This window comes from Lonchura striata, chromosome 1 (assembly GCF_050655825.1).
Source record: "Lonchura striata isolate lonStrDom1 chromosome 1, ASM5065582v1, whole genome shotgun sequence".
Classification (NCBI taxonomy): Eukaryota; Metazoa; Chordata; class Aves; order Passeriformes; family Estrildidae; genus Lonchura; species Lonchura striata.
The window spans coordinates 41197270-41214433 of NC_140703.1; the positions used below are offsets into that span (position 1 = coordinate 41197270).

The window sequence follows — 17164 nt, forward strand, 5'->3', positions numbered from 1 at the left end:
ATGGGGTCACCACTGTGGGATGCAGGAAGGGAAGAAACAGCAGGGGGAATTAGACCTCCTGGACAGCAGAGCTAATGGCCACCTTTCTCTCCTTGCCCAGCTGAAGAGACCCTCTGCACCCTGCGCCCGCCCAGCTTCCGCCGTGTGCCAGAGGCGGAGATGCGAGGGGCGGAGGAGGTGGCAGCCGGCACCGTCCTGCAGCGCCTGATCCAGGAGCGGCTGAGGTATGGCAGCCCCAGCGAGAACATGAACCTGCTGGCCATCCAGCACCAGGCGACGGGCAGCGCCGGCCCCTCCAACAGCACTGCCAGCACTCTCTCTTCCGCAGAAAACCTCGCTCCCGAAGACCTGCCAATGGTCCAGCCGTCAGGGCGGCAGGAACCACAGGGGCAGGAGCACCAGGGGGACGGTGCTGCCATGGAGAAGCAGCCTCGGGCCCCGCAGCCCCCGCACGGCACCGAGGAGCTCCCCACCTACGAGGAGGCCAAGGCCCAGTCTCAGTTTTTCCGTGGCCAGCCCGCAGCACCAGCCACCGCCGCCACACCGGGTTTTTACGGCTCCTCCAGCCAAAAGTCCAGGACAGAGGGGAGGCCGACGGTGAACCGGGCCAACAGCGGGCAGGCGCATAAGGATGAGGCGCTGAAGGAGCTGAAGCAGGGCCACGTCCGCTCGCTGAGCGAGAGGATCATGCAGCTCTCGCTGGAGAGGAACGGGGCCAAGCAGCACCCCCCAGCCCCAGGGGGTGGGAAGGGTTTCAAGGCAGCCCCACAACCCAGCAAGGCCACGGACCCACGGGGCCCGCCTCCCGAGTACCCCTACAAAGGCAAGGCGGCAGCCCCAGGCGGCAAGGCGCAGGAGCATGGGCTCTTCTACGGCGAGCAGTCATCACAAGATGTCCTCAAGGCCGCCTACGCCGCCCCCCAGCCCGCCCGGGCAGAGCTGGCCCTCGTCCGCTACCAGCCGCCCCCCGAGTACGGGCTCAGCAGGTAATGGCCATCGGGGTGGCTCTGCAGGGTCCCCTGCTCCTGCCCGCCTCGGAGGAGCCGGTGTCTGGGGGGCTTGGGCCGTGTGGACACGGCCAGAGTGAGCTGTAGCTCCACGCACACGGTGGGGACGTCACAGCCTGCAGTGGGGACATACCATGCTGTAAAGGGATGGCACGCCTGGCGGGTGGAGGTACCTGCATCTCCCAGAGGACTCTGTAAAGCTGATAGTCCACTTATGTGCTGCTTCAGCCTTCCCACAGAGCTCATGTGGGGCTTTCATGGTACTGGGCCCCTCATGCCAGGCCTCCCTGTGAGCACAGGTTTATTCCAAGCGCATTAAAAATAATCCAGTGTTTGCTGGCTGTGTGCTGATCCCTGCGAGTGGTGCAGGTCCTGTCTTCAGAGATGAAGTGGTGTGTTAAGGGCTCCTTTTCCTTGCTGTACCTAAATGTGAGTGTTTGTCTGTCTCATCCCTGTCTCTTTGACCTCTTAGTTATTTTGTTGGGTTTGGAAGTCTAAAGTTGTTTGGTGTGAATGTGAGCAGTTTCCATGTTACAAGCTGCCTCACTTGGTCTTTACTGATCCCAGAATCCCCAAAGATTTTGTTGGCATCACTTCAAGTTGCACACAGTTATTTTACCACAGCACTGGCACAAAGAAAAGGTGGCTCTTTCTGTCCAAAATGTGTAAGGCATGAAATGAAGGAGGGAATGCTCTGCTCCTCCATGTTTGCAGAAAAGATGTTTTGTGTTAAAGGGTTTTGTGTTAAAGACAGGTAGAAACTCAAAGTGTAGCTTCAGTGACAGGGGCAAAATGGCTTTGACAAGCAGTAGGCCTGCACTGAGTCTTTCTACAGATATGTGTATGGCCATTGTGCGGAGTTTATGCAATTTTTTCAGAGCAAGATGGTATTTTTAGGACCTCAGAAAAAATGCCTGTTCATTCAAAGAAAGAGTGGATGTGGGGGCAACTAGGGCCATTCTTTCCTAGCGTTGTTTGTGGTGCTAACAAACATCTCCAGCACCAATCAGATTCATCCCCACAGAAAAAGAACTGGTTTGTGTATTTTTAACACTCTTGGAAAATGCTGGTTCAATAGCCACAGAGTTTTCTGAGTCTGTGCAAGTCTGGGTGCTGCATGCACTGCTTCAGCTAACTGGGAATGTCAGTGGGGTCAAATTAAAGACTCTTTGGGACCACTTCCAGAGCTTTTCCCAGTTTCCTGATCAGCAAGGTTAATGCTGAGAAACCTCGATTCAGGCAGATTTCCATGCCAGTCTTAGCAAAGGCTGGATCACCCCATCAGCTGTGGGGAGAGATCCACTGGCTCCTGATGGTGGTCACTGCTCGTTCCTGGCAAGGCAGCATCCTTTACCCCCAAATCACACAGCAGGGGATGTCGCACTATGACACAAAATAACTCATGCGCTCATTCTAAAATATAAAGAACAGAAGGAAGGAACTTTTATTTCTGACCTTGCAATATATAGAATTCTAAAAGTGACAGTGGATTGGAGGATGAAATTGCTACCTCTCCAACCACACTGGTTAAACCAGTAGTCTATCAATTTTCTTCTCCTACAAAGAAGAATGTAAAACAATCATTATTTACATGAACAGTGCGTGAGAAGCTCTAGTAGAAATATGTAAACATCAGAAGGCATAGAAAACTTTAAAAGGACTTTAAAACTTTTAAAAGAACAGGGTGACAGGGGAGATGTCTGCTACCCCTGTGTGTTTTCTTTGCATGGTGCTGGAGAAATGTCCCTCCTGTCAGGTATGTGGGCACCACAGGGAGGGATATGCAGTGCAGCTCAGGACTGGCATTGTGACAGAGCAGGGCTGCCAAGTTTTGCACACTTACTAAAAAAATCTTCAGTGGTATCTTTCTTGTAACTCAGCAAGGGCCTTATTACTTCTCAGTCTGCATATATCCCCACTGGCTGTACATAGCTTGTACATATGTAGGTTAGGGGGTTGGCTTGGCAGGGCTTGTTTCACCAAAGCTGGGTTTGCTTTAGGATGTATGGTATCTCTTGAGCATCATTTAAGATACTTCTGGATCCTGCTGTACAGGTGATCATTTTCAGGTTCTTCTTGGCTTCATGACTGCCTGGATTTTGGGGAGGTTTCTTGTTAGTGAGTGGGGGAACATTTGGCTGTGTTCAGATGTTAGACAGTGAGCCTCTGGGTCTCAGCAAAGTGATGGTTTTCATCCTCATCTCGGGCTTCTCTATATTTTTTAACACAGGGATGCCAACCTTTCACTTCCCTTTGGCAAACTGAAATATTCATTACTGGGGCTTTTTCTCAACTATTATGAACTGCTGTCACTAAAAACCAGAAATAAACTCACCTAGTTTATTCTGTGCTTATCCCAGTTTATAACTGGTCCCAGGTCCTGTATGGTCCTATCACCCAGGAAGATTTGGTTGACAAAAGCATTTAGGAGGTAACTGTAGTCCCTGTGTGCTTATTCATCGCTTGTCATTTCTCTATCTGCAGCAGCTGTGCTCCAGTGCATCCTTGCATGCATCTTGGGCTGCATGACAGGATGGACTTGCCCACATCTGGGATGGTTAAAATGCAATTTTATAAAGTGGTCTCTGCTCCAAATATTTCAATCTTTGGAGAGGATAAATGCATTTCAGGGATGTCAGCCCTGTCTTTACTAGAGGATTTGCCTGGGCAGCAGTCACTGTCTGAGCCCTGCTGGAGGAGTTGGGTGCAGGTGGAGCACTGTGTTACACTCCTGGATTGCTCCCAAGAATAAACTTTCCTGTGATCTCTGCACTTGCTCACTGCTTCTCTCCTTACCTGGGCTCTGGGGATGCTCACTGACAGGCATCTGACTGGGATGGGTAGGGTTTGGAGAGGCTGGTTTTTCTGTTAGAGGAACAAGTGAGGTAAGGAATTTCCCTCTCATCTCATCAGGAGTGTCTGGGAAAGCAGCTGTTGGAAACAGAACTTTGCTCCTGGTCTTATGGGACTCTCATATACCCCAGCATCTCCTTCCCTCTGTCATGGTCATATCAGTTCCACATCCCATCCATCCTGACATCCTCTGGACGGGGACCATGTGAGAGTGTTCTGTGTTCCAGAAAAGAGGAGAAAAACAGAGTGCATCAATCCAGAAAATGCACTCTCAGATTCCAGGGATGGAAAGGACTTAAAGGGTCACTGAACCCCCACTTCCCTACAGTCCTTCTTTGACAAGGGAAATGTGGCTGGAAATGGACCAATGCTGGCTGGGAGCTGTTGAAGGATAATCGAATAACTGTAGCTGCTGCTTAGTTTCCTTTTTTGGTTTGACTTTTTGTTTTGCACATGACTGGTTTTAAAGGAAACATTGCCTTTATAATCATTGGAGTGAAATCTTGAAATTTATTGTAAATTTCAAGATAATTAATTGGTGTTGTACTGAAGAAATCCTAGAGTAATGTGATGTAGGGGTAGTCTCAGCATTTATATAAATTAGATTTAGTGACTTCTGTTTTATGGACATCACAGTTGCAGAGCAGAGCTTGAACCTTGAAGCTTAAAGGACAAAACAACTAGAAGGCAAATAAAAATGAACGAGTATTTTTTTCCTTCTAAAATGTCAGTATTTTTAAGCCAGTTGCTTTATGTCTGGGGCCCTGACTCACAACTTCTGAATGCTTTAAGTTGGCCAAGTATAACAATCTTTAGAAAACATTTCCTTTCCTAGATGTTGCAGCCATTCTTGAATGGTATCTTTGCTAACTTTCCTTAGGTGCAGGTTCAGAAAGTCACAGCTTGTTAGGTAAAAGGGCTTGGAACTAATATAATTTAGTTTTTTTGCATAATGCGTGAATTAATTCCAGTTTGTGAAACATTCAGTTCTGGTGAGTATAACAGTCTCCATCTGGAGAATCCATCATGGATTTTATAGCCTTATTCCACTAGCTAATTGCCATCTCTGGCAAAAATCTCAATTTTAGTTTCAGCCTATATTTTCTAGTTACCAGGGATTTTGCAAAATCTTTGTCAAATACAGTGGAAAGACCTGTGCTATCAGTTCTTTAATACATTTAACAGATGGAGCCTGGAGCCCTGTACTTAGTTCACTGTTGTCAAAATCCCTTTTTTCCACTGTGGAAAGTCAGTTTGAACACTGGTTCAGTACCAGCTGGACCAGAGGCTAATCAGGTGTAGTAACACCTCTGATTTGACTCAGTGTTCCTTGTTTATGTAGCTCATTAACACTTGCAGTTGGCACCCTGGATCTCCCCACACAGCTCGTTATTGAGTCAGTTGTGTGAGGATTGTCACAGTCCAGGATAGTATTTTCCACCCTTGAGCTTGCTGTATTTATTCCTGGAAGGATGAACCTGGACCAACTCAAGTTGATATTTTATCTCTATGTCATGCTTAAACTGTGATACAGATCACTTGGTGCAATGAATCCTCTTCACTGATCCCAGTGGCTCTTGTCAGATCCTGGTGTCTTTTATTCAGAATGATTTCTTTATCTGCACTATTAATTAAAAACATGTATAATGCAAATGAAGCCTTGAACTGGAAACTCTGCTTCTTACTGAGGGGAGTTAATTTGTGGTACAATCAGAAGGCAATAATGCAGGCATCTTTTTATTCTAATTTAATCCATACGTTTTCAAAGTCAGCATGCAGAATCAATGAAAAGAATAAATCTGGGCTGTTTTTAAAGACATCCCATTTTTTATGTGCCTCATAAAATTCCACCCTGCCAGGATGTAGAAGTCTATAATTAATTGCCGAAATAGTCTGCTGCTTCTCCAGTATTTGTGTATTTATTCCCCCACACATATTACTGCTGTTTGCAGACAACCTGTTGATAGCTACCGATGCAGCCATGTCTGTGGCTGCTGACAGGACACAAGGAGCTTGTTTTCTTCCCTGAGACAGCCCAGGCAGGCGGGTTTGCTGGCACTACGGACAAGCTGAAGGATGTTACACCCAAACTGACTTGTCTTGGCTTTTCTGTGCAAGGATAGCCCAAGCATGAGCGTGGGTTGGAGGCTACACTTCCATCTGACGTGAATGCTGGCAGCCCTGCAGAAGAGCTTTGCTTTGTATCCTTTCCTTCTGGTCTAATATGCCTTACATTAAAATAAATGAAAGTGAAATGAAGCTGTTTCCACAGCTTGGGTGATGCCTTGTCATTTCTCCTTACCCTTCTCTGTTATTATCCCAGCTGGTTCCTCTAGAAGTGCAGAGGTTCAGGAAGGCACCTTTTCCTTAGGCTGAGAATCTATTCTGAGTGTGGATCTCTGTGAGGAAATAAAATATCCTGTCCCTCTCTTAATTATTGAGGATATGTTTGATACAGCATATGTCTTTTTAGATTATCATTTTTTCCCTGCAGAATCTTCACATAATCCTGCCAAAGAAGCTGGGCCAAATCTTTTCAGAGCTATCAAATGTCACCAACAAAATAGTAAATTCAAGTGATGTGAGTCCAAGTCTGCAGAATGTTTTTTGAAACAAATACTTGAGTTTACAAGGTGCTGCAACTATTGCTGATTCCATAAGACAGAAAATGCCATGAAGACAGAAAATGCTTTGACAAATGTTCTCCCATTTCTTTCCGTATTACCATTTAGTGATGGATCTATAATTGTGTTTCCTTGCACCATGACCATCAGATTGGGCTTGCTGACATTGCTAGCATCCTGTTTTTTCCCTGCATGGTCATAATACTGTTTATTCCATGTTATTCACAGTGAGACAAGGTAGTGTTTGAAGTCTGCTTCATGACTGCAGAAATCATAATGAAATCAGGTAGACACCTGGTCTGAGGTTAGTATCCAGACTGAAGGCTCCCAGTCAATGGGCAGGAATAAGCACATTTCACACACTTTTTTACTCTCATTGTGAGGTAAAAGCCTAAGGCAACTTCAAAGAGCTGCACCCCAGAAACACCTTATTCTCATCCCTGACTCAGCCAGAGCATCCACAGAAGATGCATGAAGTTGTGAGATAAAGTTCCTTGGGAAAGTCTTTGAAATATGAAATAGACCAGTCTGCCCTAGAGGCAAAGGAAGGCAGAACATTCAGAGAAAGATTGAGCTAAATAGGTTAGAGGAGGGTATTTGAATTATGAATGTAAATGCCATAGTGTGTTAGAAACGAAGCCCTTCCTCCACTGGCCCCCTTTCATCCCTAAACAGAGGAGAGCCTTCACTGTACCTGTAGCAAGGCTGAGGTGGAATTTCCTTTCCAGAACATTTACAGGCATTTTCATTTACTAATACTGTGCTGCTTTATCCAACAACAGCTCTTTTGTATTTATGATTTCCTGGTCATCAACAGCAAGTGGACTTTATAATTAATTTTCATTTCCAGGTTTCTTATTCATATATAAAGTTACAAATTCTCCTCAAATTTCTCTGTCTTGGTAATTCTTGCTCCCAGGTGGTCCAGTATAAGAGGAGTATTAAGACCATGCTTAAATTTGGGGGCTTGGGCAACCCCAAATCTTGAGGAATTTCTTATGAAAGTGAGGTTCATTGTCAAGTATTTTGCTGAAGACATTGTATTGCAAGCTATAGGTAGTAAGCTATTATGCATGTATCATAAGCTATATCTGTGAAATAGAGTGCTTGGTGACCCCAGCACAGTAGCCCTTGAAAGCCTCATGATCTGCTGGTGCTTTTTATTCAAAAAGCTGTTTTCCTTATTTCTTTTCCTCTTTTTCCTTTTTTACAATACATTGCAGAAGCTTATGGGGGTTCTACTTCTACAATAATGCCAACAAAAAATATGTTTTTAATAGAAACCTAGCTGAAATGTTGCAGAGATAGCCAAGACTCATAATGTTCCACTGTTGCATGCTTTTAAGAAGGATGATTGTTGACTAGAATGTTTGGCTGAAAGATTTTAACCTGCTCTAATGCAGAGTAAGATCAACATTTAAAATACAGTAAAAGCATTGTGAGAATGTCATTCTTTACTAAGCCCAAAGGACCTCAGGATAATCCTGATTGCTGTGTTTCTTTGGAGCTTTACATGTGAATTTGGATAGGAACTAAGCTGCTGTTACAACATTCCTGTTTTTGCAAATGATGTTTTGTTAATGTGAATTGCTGTGTTTATTTTATTGTGTATGTACTCAGAGATTTTGCAGTTGGCTAAGCCAGAACTAAATTGGGACAGATTAAACAAGTAAAAAGAGTTAGAAACATTAATTTTGTTGAACAACTGTGCTTCAAGAGGTATAAAGTCAGTTGTACCTGTTCAGCTTCCAAGCTGGAAAACAGTGCAGACTCTGGTGGCTGGCAGCTGCTATAGGGTGTAAATCTTTAGTAGCTCAGAAAATCATTTGCAGTTCAAGAAAACAGAGATCTCTCTGGTCTTTCCTTCCTCTGTAGTGTAAAGCTAGACAGACTAAAGTGACAAGAAGAGATTAAATTGATGAAAGATAAGATTTCCCAAAAGTGCAGCATCAAAAGTTCATGCAAGGGTCTAAAGGGGACAAAAATTGCTGTACTTCATAATGAAAAAGAAAAATTTCTGTATCTCCACTGGTTTAGATTCAGAGATCAATTTAATTCTATTGCTCTACGCTATTCCCATAAAGAAGTGAGAAAATCTGTACCTGCAGCAAATCTTCCAAATTTTCTGCTTTCTACCAAGTGTCTTTGTAAACAGGGGTGTAATTGTATCCAGACAGTTGGGCTTTTACTTGCATAAAAGCAGTGGTGCCTTTTCTTTTGGTAAAGACAAACAAGCTCACCCTTACCTGGATTAATTGCTGTGGTAAAACATGTGAGCACAGACTGTCTGTCAGCAGCATTGAGGAGGTGTTGCATGCTTGTCTGAGTTCACATTCACTTGTAGAGCGTATTTTGCACTGTGAGTGACATCTCTCACTCATCATGTTATTTATTGTTCAGATTTTTGAGCTAAAGAATATTCAAGTCCCACGATGGGCATCATGTCCCTTGCCAGGTTTGCACACTGGAGAATCAGAAAGAAGGGAATGTGGAGATGATGTGAGAACCATGATCAGAGGGCTGGAGCACGTTTTCTATGAAGACAGACTGAGAGTTGGAGTTGTTCAGCCCAGAGAAGAGAAGGCTCCAGAGTAGAGAAGGCTACTGCAGCCTTCTAAAGGGGGCTTATAAAACAGCTGGAGCAGGACGTTCTACCAGGGCCTGTAGAGATGGGACAAAAGGAAATAGCTTTGAACTGGAAGAGGGTAGGTTTGGATTAGAGTATAGGGAATATAGTTTTTACACTGAGGGTGATGAGGCACTGCAACAGGTTGCCCAGAGTCGTTCTGGATGCTCCATTATGGGAAGTATTCAAGGCCAGGTTGGTTGGAGCCCTGAGAAGCCTCATCTAGTGGAAGGTGTCTGAGCCTGTGGCAGGGTGGTTGGACTAGATGGCTTTTGAAGATCACTTCCAACCCAAGCCATTCTGTGATTATATTAATTCCTGTGTGTATTTTTGTGAAGTGTCATACAGCACCTCCCTGGCTTCCTGTATTTTGGAAATTTTTATCCTCTTTTCAATAGACATTTAGCTCCTTAGTTACTAGCCTGCACCTCTGCTGGAGAACTAATATGACTGGGTCTGAAAGCAAACTCTTCTGGCCCTGGGAGCTGCCCATGGGGAATGGCCACTCTCCTGTGCTCTTGAGCCACCTCCATGGATGTTTAATTTACAGGAGAGACACAGCCTTAGAACAAGTCTATGCTAGGCAGGTAAAAGCCATCTCAAGGCCAGACTGAGCTCAGCTTTCCTCAATGCTGGCTGCAGGAAGCTCTGCTGGGATCTTCTCAAGGACACTGGTCTGTACTTCTGACCAGGTTAGCAGTGTACTTGTGTTCAGTGTTTTTAGTGTTTTTTTCCATTTCAGTACCTTTCTGTGCCAGAGTGGATGCATTGGGCAAAGCTGGGATGAGAGTGTGGGACTGTGTATGTGCTGTGTCTGGGGGCCTGCAGATTTGCTTTCACTCTAGTTTGGACAGAAGATTAAGGCTGAATTGCTGGCTTTTTTTGCTGTCGTGTGGCTTGGCAGGGACAAGTTTGTTAGAGCAGTGCTGTTCATTTTCTAGGGCAGGATTTTTAAATTGCCTTCCCTTTTCAGCTTTGTTTTGCTGCAGTTGAAAGAAGTGGTGAGTTATTGTCAGTAGTTAGGCCAACACTGAAGGCTTTTGAAAACTCTGATTTGAGAAGCTGTGTAGGTGCTGAAGACAATGGTAACCATACTTACTATATATTTAAATAGCACAAATTTGTTTGTTTAAGAAAAAACATTAATTGTTCTTTGAGGCCCAGTGGGGTAAATACATCTGTTCATTATATCTTGTGCCTTGTGTAGGGTACAGAAATAAGGGTAATGATATCAACAGCAAGCCTAATAGCTTGTAGTTACATTAAAATACAAATCCCAGACCTCAGGTGGGGTCCAGCACCCAGCTTATTTTCCACCCAAACTGGTCCCTGACACTGAAGTACCACATGGTCTGGGTTGAGTCTCTTTAACAAGATCAGTGTGGGAATTTCGGAACTTTGGCATTAGGGCTGAGGAGTGGCTCAGCCTGTGGACAGTTAGATTTTGCCTGGGGCTCCTTCCCGTGGCTGAGGCATTGAGGGATGGAGATGGGTTGGGTAAGGGACTCTGATCCCACCTGGCTGTCAGCTGCAGGCTTACCCTCACTGCTGAGACATCCTCCTGGATTATCTTCCAGCCACTGCAAATTATGATTTGGATGTATTTAAAGCCAAGGTCACAAGCAGTTCCACTACTCTTTAATGATATGAGTCTGGTGAGTCATAGATGCCCTTAATGGGGGAGTGACACAATGAGGTCTCCCACTGGAAGATGGCTTTCATGGCTCACTGTAATTGAGTGGGGCTGTGCCTCCAGCTGTTCTTCAGCAACACTTCCCTCTTCCACTTGCTAAAGTCACTCAGGGATGCTGCTTTGCTCGTATCACTTCCTCTCACCTCCCAGCTCAGCTGATCCACTGGTTTTACTCTGGGCAGGGAGTGGTGTTCGAAGGGTGAGTAATGCATCCCTTGTGTTTTATTCAAACCTGCCAGCTTGTGCTTGTCAGCCATGGCATTTCTGGGAAGGGGAGGCAGGGAGAGGCTGGTGGCTGCTGAAGTATTAGTTGCACACCTAGGCAAAAATGCTGGGCTTGAGTCAGTGCTTCCTTTATCTGCTCATACCAGATGTGTACGTCACTGTCAAGAGCAGGCAAGGAGACAATTTACCTGTTCTCTGCTGCGACTGTTGGTATTTAGGGGTCATGACTGTCCAGCTATAACACTGTTAATAAGCCATGCAGTCATTAGGTGAAAGCTCCCGTAAGCATTCCGAGGGTGTGTGGCTCTAACGCTTCCTCCATGTGTGTTTTCCCACAGCCGACAATGCCAGCCACCCTTCCCGCCGCCGCCGGCCCAGCAGCACAGCCCCATGTCATCACAGGCCACCGCTGGCCCTCTGCTCCCAGGCTCCTTGCCCCCACTGCCAGCCCCTGTGGCTGCCCAGACCCCGACGCTGCCGGGCCAGCAGCTGACACCCGATGCCTTTGCCATCGTGGAGCGGGCGCAGCAGATGGTAGAGATGCTCTCCGAGGAGAACCACATGCTGCGGCAGGAGCTGGAGGGGTACTATGAGAAGGCAGACAAGCTGCAGAAGGTAGGTGTAGAGACTGGGATGGAGCCTGGCCAGGATAACCATCTTGGTGCTTCTGCCTTTGGGCAGCTGTTCTTCATAGTTATGTCACTGCAGTGAGGATGCACCACTGGCCATTTCTAACCACTGCCTCTCCATGGTGGTTTCACAGAAGGGTAATCCTGTGCCTTGTGGACTCTACTGCCTTTAGGATGAAACAGGGCAGTCCATCAGCTATCTCTCAGCTGGATATTTTCCCCTTCCATCTTCCATGCTGGCCTCACTGGAGCTTTCCCTGGAAGTCTCCCGTGGGTAGTATATTCCTGGTGCAGCAGGGTCCTTCACCATCTGCACAGGGGCTAGAGATGCAGGTGAGAGCCATGAAGAGCATGTTCTCATTTGTCCCAAGCAGTCTTGTCCATCACAATAAGTTTGTATGTTGCTCCACGCTCTTTGGGAGTGTAACAACCACCAGTGGGGTTGTCCATTGTTTGGAAATGGATGAACTGGGTTGTCTTAGAGGCTTTCAGTTATTGCTCCTTGAGTTTATAAGAACTGATGTTAGACATGCATTTAAACATGTTGGTTCTAAAAGCACTGTCTCCTTATCTGAAAGAACCATTTGATAAAGATTTTGCTTGAAACCCATTTTTCTAAGACATCCTGCATGCCCTTTTCTATAAATACACAGGCTTTTCCAGTGCAGGAGGGTGATGTCTTGTGCACTGCCTGGGATGAGAAGATGAAGAGTTGCATCAAATGAAGTAGAACTTGCTCAAAACAGAGGTTCACTGAAGGCAAATCAGAGATGTTCCCCAGATCTGCTGTCATGGGTTGACACTGGCACAATGCCAGCGCCCCCATGAAAATGTAACCTATCACTTGAATGCTGTGAAATGCGATCGAGAACAGAGCAAAGCAGGCCAAACTTAATAACAAGGGGAAAACTTTATTACACTACTACTACACTACTACTACTACTTCTACTAGTATAAAGGGGAAAAAAAAAAACCCACAAAATTTAAAATGAAAACCTTTCAAAACATTCCTCCTCCCACCACCCAACTCCAATAAATCACAGCGAGACACATTTGTACCCTTAATCCAGTCTTCACCCTTCCACATAATCAATACTGAGTCCATCAGGGGAGAGAGGAGTCTCCCTTGCACCATAGACCCCCAGGAAACTCAGCTGTCACCTCTTGTGTTTCCATGTCACACATGGCACCGCCAAGACACACCAAGCCAGTGTGACACTCTCCTCTCCATGTCACAGTGCTCTCACCACCGTGCATGGACAGAGACTGCTCATAGGGCTCCTTTAAGGATGCTTTGCCAAGGACCAACAGGAACAACAGTCCAGTGTCTCACTTTGGGACTACAGTCCCCCCCATTTTCCCCTGGGGCCGAGGGTCCAAGAACAGAGATTGCTTTCTCTTCTTCTCTGAAGATGGAGGGCATCCTCACACCTCCTCCGCTGACCTCTGTTCATTCCTGAACTGGTAGTTGCTTGTGGAGTTTCTTGGCTCACCATTGCATCCCCCTAAAATGCAGTCTCTCTTGGAGGAGAAATTGGTTCACTCTATGGCTAACAAGAAGAGTCCAACCAACAGCCACTCCATCATCTCCCCCCAACCTTCTTTCCCTAACAACTGAGGTCCCCGGCTGTCTCTCTTTTCTTCAAATTGAGGAGGAGCAATATTTCACAAAGCCTTCATTTCCCAGGAAAGGGTTAAAATTCCTGGACTCCCCGGATGGCTGAAATCTCAGCCCAGGACGCTGTGCTGTCTCCCACGCTGGGCATCTTCCCCCTCCTCCTCCTCCTTCTCCTCTGCCGGCAAACTCCCGGGTGTCTGCAGGCTCTCTATCTCTTTCCCTCAAGTTGTGGGGGGTGGGGGGGAACAAAGACATCTCAGACGTTCTCCACCCTTCCATCCGCAGGAACTGGCCCAGCTCAGTTCCCAATCCTTCACCCCCTGGCCTACCTTCCCAGACCACATGGCTTTTCCCTCATGGCTGGGCAAGGGAGGTTTGCACCCTCCGATGACCGGAACCAAAGAGAGCGAGTTCTCCTGGGAGTTCTGCTTTTAACCCCTCTGTGTTCTCAGAGGCGTGTCCACCTTCAATTGGTCACCCCAAGTGTCAGTATCCAAACCTGACCCCTGACTGGACTGACTTCTTCCCTCCGAGAAAATTCTTTTCCCGTGTCAAACCACAACATCTGCTCACTTTGATTCCCAAGGGCTCAGACCGAATAACTTATTTAGGACCCTGCACTACTGTTTCATTTATGTCTTCCCACTACTTAGACACAAATGAGCTTAGACTGCAGATCTTTTCTCTCTAAATTTAGGAGCCTATATAGGACCTGAATTTTTTTGTATACTGTGTGGATCACTGTGTGGATCAGTGTTCTTGGAGACACCCTTCATAGGAGAAGAAGCAGCTCTCAGAGACCATGTCCCAGCCTCAGCTTTGGGAAAAAATTCTGACAATCTGTTCAAACAGATTAGAAAAAAGACCAAGTGTTTTGTAGCTGCTGTCCTTTCTGCCTCATTCTCTGCAACAAGATGAGTTGACTTTATTTATTTTATTGACTTTATTTATTTCCCAAACTTAGTTTAAAATTTTTGCAACAACATTAACTATTCATGAAGAAATCTGCAAAACCTTTAATACTGACTTCCCGTGGCCTTTGTGGGCAAAAAGAAATATTCCAGCTATTAATTTTACAAAAGCTGCGTTGTTCAGTAAAACGTATTTAAGTGTAATGCCCTATAAATATTCTGGTTTCTTTCACCCTTGGAAATGGTTCTCTCTTTATCTTGGATGCCCTGCAAGTCTATTGCATCAGACACCAACAGAAAGGTATTCAAGCATGGGCTGAAGTCTCACTTCAGTCAATAAAGTGTGGACTTGAGTCCCATTGACTTTGGGGGAATGTAAGCGGAGTATTAAAGTGAAACACATACTCAAGTGCATTCTTTCTTCAGGAAACTAAATCTCTAACACATGGTATTCCTCCCATGCTACTTTTGCTATGTTTGAACACAAGGTCAGGGCAGGTCTTCCTTGGTTCCCACAAACATTGCCTCTGAAAATGTGATTGAGTTAAATTATGTACTTTGGATGTGAAAACTCTTCCTTCTTGTTGCAAGTGGAAAGGTCAGGAAGGAGTAATTCTTGTTGGTGGGTAACAATTTTATGCTAGGTAGGACCACCTTTCCATCACTTTTATTTGTTACAGAATAGGAGAAGAAAGAGAAAGTCAGACTGATTTGTAGGACTCCTTGGGTATTTGTACAAACAGATCAGTTCTGAGGGCTGTCACATTCTCATTTGTGTGTGAAAAGATTTTTTTAGAGAGGTAGTGATGAATCCCTGTGCTTTTTGATGAGTTGCCTCATTTTCATACCTAAAAAGAGTTGTAAGAGGAATTGTGTGCATTTAGTTGTGAGCATTTTGGATGATTTTCCCTTTTCTGAGAGGTGTTACCTTGCTGAAGTTTAATTCCCAGGCTGGGCTGGCTCTTCGCATGCTGCATGTGTGGGTTGTTTGAGTGGGTTGGCTCCAGGAGCTACCAGCCAGGGAAAAGGCTGAATTGTTTTTTTTTTCCTCCATGGAAGAAGGCAAAGGAAATCCCAGAGCTGTTGAGAAACGCCGACACAATTTATGGCTGTTCTGCTCTCCTTTAATTTTGTTCGGTGCTGATGAAGCACTTGCTACAACAAGTTTTTGCCTCCAGGGCTGCAGGCGGTGTGGTGATGTGTTTTGGGAAATACCAGCATATAGAGGGCCAAGCAGAGCCCTTGTGGTAACCAGCTGCATTGAGCCAGACTGTTAGGCTGTGGAAAGCCACTTTTGTGCTGGCAAATCTGCTTTGCTGTGGTAGGAGCTGTCTGGAGACAGCATCTTCTCCTGCAGATAGTGGCTTACCAACTTCCTGAAAATTCAGAGAACCAAATTAAAGCATCTTGCTAAGGGCATAGTTCATATGCCTCTAAAGCACTGAAAGGCTTGGGGCATTGACCGCCTCTCTAGGAAACTTGTTCCAGGGCTTGACCACCCACTCAGTAAAGAAACACTTTCTCATGGCTACTCTGAATCTCCCCTTGTTTCAGCTTTTGTGTTGTGAACAAGCTGGAAGCAGAAATTAGGGAAGGTAATCAGGTTTCCCCATCATAGCTCTGCCAGGCTTTCCTTGGTGCGTGGTTTGGAGGTGCTGCCTGCCCATGGGCTGTATCTTGACAGAGTGGCTCCAGAATTTGTATGGAAGCTTACTGAGAGGGACCTAACTCTTCAGCAAATGGTGGTGAGCTTGCATCCTGGCTTCAAAAATCATGAATTTGCCCCACTCATGACTCAAGAGGCTAAAAAAGCACCAGATTTAGAAAGCTATGTGAGAGGCTATGTATGTCTTTTGGTTTTCCAGCCTGTGCACATTATCAAGCCTTTCTCCACAAACACAAGGGCCAGGCATGTGGGAACAGATTCCCACATCAGCGTTGGTCATCTCTGCAGCAATGATTTTACCAAAGCTGTATCACTTAACATGACATTAGCTTATTAAAAGAGTTGGATGGATTGAGCTGAACAGCAAAACTCTACCCAGGACTATTCTTCTGTCAGTCTTTTGGGCTTAGGTCTTAAGATGCAAGTTCACCACTAAGGGATTTCTCTGCATACTGTGCCTGCAGTTTGCCACATTTCAAGGAAATGAAGTTAAGGAGATTGAAAACCCAAAACAATTGGTTCTGTCTGTTATAAGGAGTTTCTCTTGTATAAAGCAGTTTTCAGTCAAGAATGGAAAGGAATGGATCACAGTAGTTTAAAAGTGACGTGAGGCCAGAGCTGAGCCTAAAATAGTTTGGTGGCATTTAGAGCTCAGAGATAAGTTCTGGATCAGGGACCTGTTGAAAAATAAATTATACCTCCTACACCATTTCAAGGAGAGCATACAGCCCACACAAGTACACTATTTCTTGTTTTTTTTTCTTCTTGGAGAAAAGCAGTCCCCTTGGTCATAGACTAAAGGCAACCAAGCAGTTCCATCAAGTCTAGCCCACCTCAAGCTTTTTTGGGAGCTGCCAATGGGGTGTCCTGGGGTGTTGTGACATGGTGAGCTGCCTCACAGAATGTTTATAGGGGTCCCCAGTGCAGGAGCCACCATCATTGCTGGGGCTTTGTGCCATTGTCTGCCAGGGAGATCAGTCATTGCAGAGTTGGTGGCTGGCTTGATACTGGACATGAACATTGCCCTGACCCCTTATTGGAATGTGCTGGGCAAACACTGGAACATTGCTGCAGGGCTTTAACAGGAACTTTCTCTTCTTTCAGTTTGAAATTGAGATTCAGAGGATTTCAGAAGCTTATGAGGGTTTGGTCAAGACCACCACTAAGAGGGAGTCCCTGGACAAAGCAATGAGAAACAAACTCGAAGGAGAAATTAGGAGACTTCATGACTTCAACAGGGATCTCCGTGGTACGTTACAGTTGCTTGGGTTTTTTCCCCCTTTGGCTGACATGGTGTTTCACTTACAAGCTC

General features: G+C 45.6%; 1 protein-coding gene across 6 annotated transcripts in view; it reads left to right on the forward strand.

The window, feature by feature from the left end:
* The window catches only part of AMOTL1 (angiomotin like 1), a 75302-nt gene that overhangs the window by 32927 nt on the left and 25211 nt on the right, over positions 1-17164 (forward strand). For all 6 annotated transcript variants that reach the window (XM_085575192.1, XM_085575197.1, XM_085575228.1 and 3 more), the window contains 3 exons: positions 101-986; positions 11367-11643; positions 16957-17101. In XM_085575192.1, coding sequence (XP_085431318.1) covers positions 101-986; positions 11367-11643; positions 16957-17101 — 1308 coding nt within the window. The remainder of the gene's footprint in view (positions 1-100; positions 987-11366; positions 11644-16956; positions 17102-17164) is intronic.